At 36.8% G+C, this 11,509-nt stretch overlaps 1 protein-coding gene across 1 annotated transcript in view; it reads right to left on the bottom strand.

The window, feature by feature from the left end:
- Positions 1-2,041: 2,041 nt before the first annotated feature.
- The window catches only part of LOC137072769 (complement C3-like), a 42,177-nt gene continuing 32,709 nt past the window's right edge, over positions 2,042-11,509 (bottom strand). Inside the window, exons 34-41 of the mRNA XM_067440693.1 lie at positions 7,127-7,217; positions 6,867-6,956; positions 6,160-6,265; positions 5,892-5,981; positions 5,603-5,683; positions 3,008-3,091; positions 2,748-2,883; positions 2,042-2,324 (exon numbers count right to left, since the gene is read on the bottom strand). Of these exons, the coding sequence (XP_067296794.1) occupies positions 2,183-2,324; positions 2,748-2,883; positions 3,008-3,091; positions 5,603-5,683; positions 5,892-5,981; positions 6,160-6,265; positions 6,867-6,956; positions 7,127-7,217 (820 nt within the window). The 3' untranslated portion in view covers positions 2,042-2,182. The remainder of the gene's footprint in view (positions 2,325-2,747; positions 2,884-3,007; positions 3,092-5,602; positions 5,684-5,891; positions 5,982-6,159; positions 6,266-6,866; positions 6,957-7,126; positions 7,218-11,509) is intronic.

Here is an 11,509-nt window from a genome sequence, read left to right as displayed (position 1 = left end):
TTTTCTGGATTTTTTTGTTTGGTTTGTTTTTCATTCTGTCTCTCATAGTTGAAGTGTACCTATGATGAAAATTAAAGGCCTTTCTCATCTAATTTAAGTGGGAGAACTTGCACAATTGGTGGCTGACTAAATACTTTTTTACCCCACTGTATATATACAGACAGCCATATATTAAGACCTACTGTACCAAATGAAGTTTTATAATATTTCAGTTAACCAAACGTCCATTTAAGACATAACAGATGATGTTTGTGTCACTACATTGAAGTACTGTAATTCTGTCTGTTCATCAGAATCACACACTGTGAGAGGCGTCTCTGCACTCAGAAATATTATTCAGGCCCTTCATGTGTATGACACATTTAAATTCTGTCCACTTTACTTAAACATATCTAATTTTTTCTCAACTTAATTGTGTTCAATCAACCTAATATATTTAAAACTGAAGTTCACTTTATTAATTTGTGTTAAAACTACATGAAATAGTTGTGCTGACATAACTAACTAGGCAGTGGATCTGTAAATCCCAGGGAGTTTTTGTAATTTTGTGGTTACCATTATGCAAAAGAGCGGAGCCTGTGTTTAGGCTGTGGGCACTTATACACAAATTCATCAAACTTGCACTGAAAAAAAAATTCAGGTCTCCAGTTGAACATTTTCAAGTGACTAATCATCACGTCTAAATTTTTCAGTTGGCCGAACTGAATTTCTCTGAATTAAATTGCATCAATTCACAGAATTTCAATTTGGCCAAATGAAAGATTTCAATGTGATCAGAGTGTAACAGTGTGAGTTTGTCTAATGAATTATTAATGAATGAACAGTGACAAATTAAATTGTATTTGGCTTGTATTTACTCAAAGAAATGTTGTCAGCTTTACTATTTATTTTGTTCATATAACCAAATTGATATTTGTAAAAATTGCTCAATATAGTTGTATGAAACCACTTGACGCTGCTTTTTAAAATAAATTCAACAAGTAATTTTTTTGAGTGTGTGCGCACACGTCAGATCTGGCATCCAGCGCAACTAAGATCGTGTTCATGGACAAAGGAAAGATACTCCTCCCAGAAAATACACAAATAAAGATACTTTTAGGTGTTTACTTGCTATTTGGAACATTGGTATCGCTACAAAGGCTTACTGAGCAATTTTTTTGTGAAAACCTCAAAATCGTCAATTTTCACTTGTTTTGCTTGAAATTATCCTGTGCGCATTCTGACTCCTTCTGCCAGCATGGGTCACACATTTTAATTTAAAATAAATTAACGATTTTAATGTTAGGTTAGCCACACAAACTTTTCGCAGTGTAGAATTTGCTACCTTCCTGGTTTCTCCACCCATAAGTTATTTCACAAAAGCGTCTGTGCCTTGATATGCAAACTCATAGTAGACCTGAAATTAGAGCTCACAATTGCTCAATATAAAAAGGTTGCTAATGTGCAACATATGTTCATGTTAAATGAGCTCCCCGACATTTGAAAGAGAAAGTCAAATATTATTATTTTCTGTGTGCATCTAGACCAGGGCTATTTAACTCTTACCCTGGAGGGCCAATGCACGGCAGAGTTTAGCTCCAACCCTGATCAAACAAACCCACCTGTGTTTTTCTACCCTGCGTCTCAATCAGCTCCCTAGTTCACTAGTCAGGGCACTGATCAGGACATAAGTCAATGGGCTGACTCCCTTATCAGTGCCCTGACTACTGAACTAGGGAGCTGATTGAGACGCGCCCCTAATGATCAGGGAGATATTGATTAGCATGTTCAGGTGTGTTTGATTAGGGTTGGAGCTAAACTCTGCAGGACAGCGACTCTCTAGGACTAAACTTGCCTACTCCTGCTCTAAGTAGAGGAAAACGTATAACTGTACCCTAAGTTATACGTTTTGTTCCCCGAAGAACAAAATTGTACCTCCACCTCCATAACAGATCACATAAAGCAAGTTATAATTTTGGATCTATAATTCAAAACGACAAAAGAATAATGAATGTTTTTGCCAGGCACTGTATATCACACTGTAAATAACTGGAGTCCAAAACAGTTTTTCCCAGTTTTTATTAAATCAGTGTTTTCTTTGTAAAATTACAAGTATTTTGGACAAGACAATTTTATGAAGATTTATTGAAAGTCTGCATAAGAGAGGTTTAATTTTCTGTAATCAACAAATGTTTATATATAATTATGTAGCACATCCTTCTTTGAGGAGGTTATTCTCGACTTCGGTGATGCCGATGTACTGATCTCTGTATTCTTCAGTTTGGCTTTCCTCTCTTGTGGGCCAGTATTCAACCCAGGTCTGCTCTCCAAAGATATACTGCAGACTAAAACAACAGAACAGTTGAGACATAAATGGCTTGGCTACACTTGAATGATTTCCAGTATGAGGATCAGTATAAGGTTGGTTTCATACATTTTTGAAAAAAAAACATTTATATCATTGTTCAACCAAGATCCTTCTCAAAATCACTAACATTCACAAAATGTACATTTGAATAAATATGTATTACATCTCATATGAGAGTCTAATGGGTTTCGTGCACAATGATTGTGCTATAAAAATTCCATACAAAGAACTTCAGATTTTTCTCCACATAAGTCATTCTCCACAAAAATGATTGAATTAATATGTATACAAGCCATCTTTATCTGGACTAGATTTCTTAATGCATCTCTTAAATAACAGACCAGAACTTTGAATAAATTTGGACTAAATTGGAACATCACATCGCACAGTGGGCACTTACGTTCCTCCTAGCTTTGGCAGGTCGGTGGTTTTGCCCATGATGAGGTACGACTTGCCTTCTGCCAATTTCAAATGTTCTCTGCAACTGGGACGAGCCAAAAATGGTCTGACTTTCCCCTCAACATCATTATCAGTGCCTACAGGACAGAACAGAGTTTTGGAAACACTTGCACTGCAATGCAATTTATCATCATGCTGAAGATGTATTTGAAATAACAAACATCATTTAACAGGAATCAGAGAAAATGGAGAGAAACGTACCTTCCTTCAGCACCTGGACCACCTTCAAGTGATAGATGTCAGAGTCCTTTGCCAGATCCATCCCCACCACTGTCACTTTATAAACTGTCAAACATACGTTATATTGTTATCTATGTTTAGAGCTGTAAGGCTCAGGTCAAACTTTATAAAATTGCATTTATACAAGGGTTAAAGGAAGTCCACACAAAAACTAAAATTATCATCACTTACTCCATGTTGTTCCAGACTCTCTAGACCAATTGTTTTTTCCCCCAACAAAAAAAGACATTTCAAAAAGACTATTTAAATAAATAGACACTCCATGTTCACCACTGATTGGTGATTCAGTTACAGCTCAGCAGAAGGTACACTCTCTAAAAAATAAAGGTAGGCAAGTTCGGTTCTAGAGAGCTGATGTCCTCCAGAGTTTAGCTCCAACCCCTCTAAGCCTCCACAGTATAAAACTCATGGCTCCCAGCATGCATTGCAGCATTAAGTATGTCACCAATGTTGATATTCATACACTGATTCTTGATATGTGCGTCTGAACTTTCCCCCCTTAGAATATATTTAAAATTTAGAAAGTCTTATCTGTGGCAAGTATTGTTGGTGAATATTATTTATTTTTAGTCAATGAGAATTTTTTTCTTAATGATCATTTTTTATGGCTTCTTTTGATTTGAATGGATTGTGTGTTTTATTAACATTGTAACAAAAACCACAAATTGACATAAAAATGTCAGTATCAAACAGCCCAACTTAAGGAAATACTGATCTCCATAATGGTGACCAAACATTTTCAGTAAAACATCAACATCTAAACCTCTGCTAATCCTCAATAAGAGCCTCTATAGACGCCTTGCAGGGTTGGAGCCAAACTCTGCAGGACAGCGGCTCACTAGGACTGAACTTGCCTACCCCTAATCTAAGTAGAGGAAGCAATGGTATAATTGTACCCTAAGGACCAATTGTGTACCTTTAAAGGTACAGTTATACTGTATGTTTTGTTCACCAAGGAACAAAATTGTACCTCCACTATACTATTTTGTTCCCCTGAGACTGTAGTATATTTAGTGAATATCAACATAGAATTGCGTCTGCTCTTTCCTCAGGAGACTTGTAACACAATACACAAATCAGGTCATTATGAAAAAAAGTGTTAGATAACATTGCATTAAATAGGATTTTTCATTGCCGATTTTTGTTAATTTTTTTTAAACAAGCAAAGTGCAGATTCTGACAGTGGTTGCCGATTTCTTTTCTTTGTTTAATCAAATGTATTTATTGTTTATTTGCTCTATAACAGGCCAAACTGGCCTTAAACCAGAACACACACTGCGTGAGCAGTTGTCTTTAGCCCTATTCGCACGGGACTAGTATTATCTGGGGACCTCTGGTGATTTGTAATAATTGCAGAGAATGTCTGTGATCTTAATCCCGTGCGAATCGGCCATGTCTGTAATTTATAAAGTAAAAATTCCCCCGCAAATTACCTACCATATTTCGCCGAACACCGAGGTCCTGTGATAATAGTAGTCACGTGCGAATCGAAATCTCTGTGATTTGACCAGGATTAGGCGGATCGTGTATTATTTTCGCAAGGTTTTTTTTCTTTCCTGTGAGCATTTCTATCTTTATGTTTCACGAAGAATGGAGGCTGCATTAATAATGCGCACCGTTATGAATTCCCGTGCAGCCGCACGGATTATACTTTCACTTTAGAATGAGTATCAATTTGGGAGTAAACTGACTGAATGGTGTGTTTAATATTAACATCAATGCTATCAATGCTTAATGAAAAACAGAACAGAACAGTACAATGACAAGCTCGTTTAAATGGCCGCTTTTACATTTAGCGTTGAAACTGAATCATCCGCCGTGTGTCAGCTTCTCACTCCTGATAAATGAACTCTGACTCCTGCCGCTGGTCTGAGTTCAGTTCATGTCGTCTGTTCTCTATCTGAATGAAATTAATGTTTATTTATTACTATAAAAAATCTAAACGATATCGATGCCTGTTTATGATTTACAACTATATCTATAACGAAGTCTTGACATCATATCCGGGAGAAGTCAGTAAATTTGAGTAAAATCACAGGGTTTGCTTATCTCATGCGAATGCGCCACGCAATACTCAGATGTGGGAGTAGTTTCTAAATCACAGAGGTCCCTAATATAATACTAATCCCGTGTGAATAGTGCTTCAGATTTGAATCAGCAATGACTGCAGAAATATCACATGACAAATAAACTGTCCAGTTGCCGATCGTCTTGGAGCAGAAAACGTCTGGTTCTGATTTAAGGCTGGTCGACCGGGGCATCTCTAGCATTAAATGTTTCCTATGATTACATTTTTTTGGCTGTGTACCTCATTTTTGAATTTTTTTTTGATTGATTTGAACGATTTACACATTCATTTGTATAAGATGAAAAAGAGCAGTGCCAAAACGTTCCCTTTGGATTCAAATGAAAAAAGGAGCATTACATTTTAGAGCAACATCAGGGTGTGTAAAAACCTTAAAATCTAAAATTTCTTGGATTAAAATTAAAATCGTAAAAATCTTAATTTCTTGGATTATGACAGTCATTAACATGAACTGAACTGAATGTGTTTACCATAATCCATCCCAGCTTCACAGGCTTTTTCCAAACGTTCTCCTTCAAGGACACCATTTTTCTTCTGGTAACTGCAGTTTTCTGTGATAAGAGAAGTTCATACAGTCACTGTTTTTCCATCATTCACACTCACAGTCAAGAGTAAATCATAACTGAATGTTTAACTCTTTTCCCCAAGGGTTAAATCTATGGGTGGGGGGTCTGACACTTTGACTGGCATTGGAATAAAATAAAAAGCAGGATATTGTCTCTTTACAGGATATAGACTCTTAGTTATGGGTGGTAATACCTTCTGCACATTGGCACAGATCTCCCTTACATAGTCTGTATATAGCGCCATCTTCCCGTTCAGGGTGGACAAACTTTGTACAGCGTGCATCTGGAAAAGAAAACCACACATGGGTTTAATTAATTTCATGATATGCAAATGAAAATTTTGACCTAGTGTGACATAATCAGGCACAATTTACCTTTAAATGAACATGTTAATTTGAGAGCTCTAGTTGAATTAATCCAGTGTGTGTGTGTGTGTGTGCGTGTGTGTACCAAAAACTTACTGGGTGAGTAATATTCATATATTGTGACTGCGGCAGGTTGAAGCAGACCCACATCAAGCATCTTGTGCATTCTGAAGGAAATTCTATCTTTATCTTTATGAGAAACCTAATAATACAAAAACCAAAGCAAATGACCGATCACATATTTTGAACACTAAAAGCAACAGATAGTTAAAAACTTATCTTAAAAAAAAACAAAAAAAACATCTAAAGCTACATTTACACCACAAAGACAGTTACATGTTGCATAGCTGTACTTTCTCTTTGCTTTGAAATATTATGTGAAATATGACTGCAATGTACACAAACAGTGAAGATGCAGTGACAAAGAACTTTTGTCTTGTTTCCAGTCCAAATATCTAGAAATTCTTTCATTTAAGAAACATTTACCAAGTTGTTAATCAAAATTAAGCAACATAATCTGCCAATGGGGTAAGTAAAATTATCTTGTTTTCTGTTTGAATTAAGATTGTTTTGCTCACCCCATTGGCAGATTATTTTAAGCAAAATCTTAGTTATTTCCCCCCAAATTAAGACAATACTTTTTGCATGTCCAGTAAATGCTTCTTTGGAGTAGAAAAAACAAAAATACTAAGTTAGACAAGAATTTTCAGTATACCATACATAAATATAAAGCAAAGCACATGGTTTCCAGGTCAAAATAAAATTAGATGGAAATAATCAGGCAACACAGTCTGTTGAAATACCTTATCTAAATAGAGGATTAGGGATCCTCGCTCTGACAGCGCTTTGTCCATCTCAAATTTCTGAATGTATTTCTCCTTCCCTGTGGACAACTGAGGGCAAGAAAGAAAAAATAAGACAAAATAAAAATGTCCTGTATGTATGTTTATAAGCTCCCTCTTCTATTTATATATAGAACTGAGAAGATCCACAGGGCTTCTGAGTTTTTGTTTCTAGAAAGGAATAATTGACACAAATATGAGGCATCATGGCATCACAATACCTCTTCAAGATCTTTGGTTTCCACTTTAAATCCAGTCGGTATGCCAATGTCCAGAATAGTCATGGTGGCATCAGTTGTATCACTCATATAGCTGTGAAGATGGACAGATTAAGAGCAGATTGTATTAACAGGTTTCGTAGGTCTTCAGTGTTCCTCCATAATTTGGTGCAAACAAGTCCGTTTGATGGCAGAATTATTATACTGTAGAATAAAACACAGACGTTCGTTGTAAGACTGAAAAAACTAGTATATGCCGAAATGTCTGAATGAAGAACAAGGACTCTCTGAGAAAATAAAGGAAATTAACATCTGAACTGTCCCTCACACACCACTGGAGACGCAAGTCTCACCTCACTATCAGCTCATCTACATCTTTCCCTATATACCCCCTCTCCCCCAATTCCTTCCCTGTCTCATGCTGAGATCACCTGAAAATACACACAAAATCTCTATATTACAATGTCAATCCACACGATACAGTATTATATGTGTTTGATATCGTTTGAAATGTCTCAGTGCGACTGGTACAAATATCTCAACTCCACAGAATTTAACCAAAAGATAATCAATGTTTTAAGAGTTTAAAGATATCTTGTCTTAGTTTGGTGGGTGTGGCTTTCAGCCATTTGGCCTTTACATCAATACAAGTCTTGATCAATGCAAATTCCCATTGTGCACTCGTGTTTACATTTGAAAGAGTTTGTGCATTTCTTTCTGGGTATTTAAGGAAATGTTGCAAAGAGCTCAGGGCTTGACACTTTAAACCGGTCAGCCTGTAATGCTGGATGTCTCAAGATAGCCAGCATTATGTAATTTTCAGAAGTCAGGTATACATTTCATTCTTTACTTCAGACTATTTGATGTTATATATGGATTACCTTTGAATTGACTATGTAATTGGCTTTATACATTTACCTGACTGTAAAATAAATTGTTATACTTTTGATTGATTCTGACTTGCTCTGGAATTATTCAGGTTGGGTATAATTTCAACAAAGGGTTAAACGGAATCATTAAATGTGTAGTTAAACTATTAAAAATGAATGACCAAATAACCAAATGGCATTCTAACCCAAATTCTAAATTATCATTAAATGGAGTCAGATAACAAGGAATTGGAATAAAATCCCCTTTTCCCCGCTGAAAAGACGAACGCGCAGCGACCTTCACCCGCCGATCGTTGGCCTCCATTGGGACGATTTGGGCGGCCTTACAAAATGGTGACCAGCCTCCGTGATGTTGCGACTCTCTTACGAGCAACGTCTTTTCAGCGAAGTATTCGATTTTAAAATCAACAAGAGGTTTGCACTTCTCTTTCTTCAGCTGTTCTGGTAAGTAAAATTCTTTTCGCCTTTTTTAGAAATGTTTAGGGAAAAAACAGACGCATCCCATATAGACACATGAATAGAATGGGTCGGAATACCCAATGTTAGACCGGAACCGCAATCCGGTGGGGTTTAAGAATTTAGATACAATCACATATCAGGGACATGATAGCGACAGCGCAGTAGAGGAATTGAAACTCGTGTTATGAATTTTAAAATATTTCCTTGTCGGCATAGAGTTGCAAATTAGAACGTTTTTTAAATCAGCTAAATGCTTTCTCTATTGTTTTATTAGCTTTGTTGCAACAAACTAGCAACGCACGGTGAGAACGAGCAAACGACAGAATGAAAAATCTAAGTTTGTAAACAATTGGAAAACATTTGTGATTTGATAAATAGCATAAGTTGATATTTGTTTATGAAAAGCAAAGTAGGAAAACAGGCTGATGCATATGTAACATGTAAAGTTAGGAAAACTTTTTGTTTGATCAGAATTGGCTACAAGTATTATTGCTACACAGCAAGATTACTCGTGACTAGAAATGATTAAGAAGTGGTAAGAATTTAAATCTTAGAGACTGATATACAGAATGATAGTGAGGTTGTTACTGTATTTTTGTTAAGAAACGGCATGTTAATGTTCTGAGTGGCTCAGCGAGCCCACGGGGCGCACCACGCCCACTCGGAGAACAGACTTTCTCTCCCTGTTCAATGGGAGCGTTTAGCCCAATAAGTAACAAACTAAATCTATCACATTTTGTGAATACAGTTAAAATTACCATTGTGCCGCCATGCAGATTAGTCTTTAAATAGACTAAATCAAGCAAATAGGCATTGTAATCTCAAAAGATGAATGTATGTGCTTGCATCAGCCTGAACCACAGTCTTTTTCATATTCAAATGTATTGAAACGATGCAATCTGAAACTTCTTCAGAACTCAAACAGTGATTTGGTGATGCACTCAGCATGTTCGTTCTGTGTTAACAACAGAGTCGCCCATTGGCTTTAAGCCTGACCATTGTTGAGCACACGGTGAGCATGATGGTGCCGATGATTGCCTTTTGAAGAAAAGAACACAAATGAGCTGTTCCACAGACTCTTCAGGAACCAGAAATAATGTTATTTAATTTATATTGTTTTTAATATAATATAATTGTATTATAAATCAAAACATAATATACATTGTATTATAATTGCCAAGCAGGGCATTAGGAGAAAGATCAAATTATTTATGGATTGTTACATTTGATTTCATTCTAATTTAATCTGAAATTATTGACTTTAGTAGATTACGTTGTATCCATTCGTTACCGCAAATCTGCGTCAGGTTAGAAACGGACTAAAACTACTTTTGAGTGGAGCATTGGGGCACGCCAACTGAGTTTTTAGAGCTCCGTCTAACGCTTAGCATTAGTTCAAGTGTACTTAGATTGTGAAGGCTAAAAAGGGAATTTCCGTTTAGGACAACAATGTTGCTCGACCAACCTAAATAGGGTGAGCCTTACCTCTGTTTAAACTAAAGTTACTCTAGCTAAGTGTACATGGGAAACCATGGCACGATCATACCAAAACTACTATTAGAGAAAGTATCGGTCGACTTATAGCTATAGTAGTGGTCGTGACCTCTGACTAGAGATAACATTGCTTTAATTTAAGTGTACCCAGTCTATGGGGACTAAACAAAATACTTTTAGAATGAGTGAGCATGTGGGCAACCCTCTAAATAGTATAGTCAATTACCTCTGTCTACATGACTAAGACTGGCGAGTTTGTGATCGTGGGCCCGCATAATAAATGGCCAGTGCGAGGACCCTAAGCGACGATGAGAACCGAATAAACAAGTCCAATAAGAGAAAAGAGTTAAATAGATTAATCAAACACGTACTCAAATGTATAAATTATTAAAAATCTTTGGAAACCTTTTAGTTTATGGAGTCAAATGAAATATTGAGGTAATGCATAAAGAAATGTATTGGATTTTAATCTTGTGTTGCATTGGTTTAATTCCCAGTGCCAAAAGGGAGGGGTTGTGCTGTTATCTTTTGCCTTTACAAGAACACAGCTATATGTGTGGCACTGATAATAGCAAACCAATTCACCCTTCACCACAGAAGTACCTCAATTTTTTTACAGGTCACAGAGACCTCAAATAATCAAATGTGTGTGCGACACCGTAAAACAAAATTCAAAGCAGACAACACCAAAACAGGTGAATCAATTTCTGCCCACAGATCTGACTGTAAGGAGAGCAACTGGAAATAAAGCCATGGGAACCAACTCATCGGAATTCATGACAGTATGAGCGATAAAAGCTCTGATTAATCCAGAAAAATTCTCCAGCAGAACTGGGGTTTCTAATGCTCACAGCAGACTGTGAAGGCTCGACTGTAAGAACAGTTTTAAGGTGTCACACACTGTACTAAAACAACAGCAACAATTCAGACCTGGCCGATGAAACTCTGTTTCACGTGACAGCCAGGATGAAAATTGCAACAGGCATAATAGTGCCATTCAAATAAGTCCACATCTGACTGAAGCTGTTGATAATGTCAGAATTAACTGTGATTCTCTTTGCATTATTTCTGTCTCAGGTTGACAACTGCAATTCCTTGGAGGATGGACACCAGGATGGGGCTAACACCCCCATCAGAGCCAGAACAATGGAATTGTTAGAACAACCTGGAATGATGGAGATGGGTGCGAAAACACTTAATGGGGTCATTCACACTTCACAAAATGTATACCTCCCAGTGTAGCACTGGAACTAAATTTTGCAACACAGATTGTTATTGATAAGACTCCACCCATCTCCACACAGAACACACACCTCCTTCACTACACCCTCATTTCACCTGAAACAGATCAAATCTATCCAGGTTGTACACTACACATAAAAGATGGCATAGAGTCCAAAAGTGTTACCTCACTAAAGATCTATTGTCCATCTTTTCACAACAACAGATCCAAATAGCTTCACACACACAGGACAGTAGAGTTGGTCACATGATGACAGTATCACAAAGACACACATAGCAAACGCTATTCACAACATCCTCA

This window comes from Pseudorasbora parva, chromosome 4 (assembly GCF_024679245.1).
Source record: "Pseudorasbora parva isolate DD20220531a chromosome 4, ASM2467924v1, whole genome shotgun sequence".
Classification (NCBI taxonomy): Eukaryota; Metazoa; Chordata; class Actinopteri; order Cypriniformes; family Gobionidae; genus Pseudorasbora; species Pseudorasbora parva.
The sequence above is the reverse complement of the archived record's forward strand: the minus strand, read 5'-3'. Positions and strand labels throughout refer to the sequence as shown.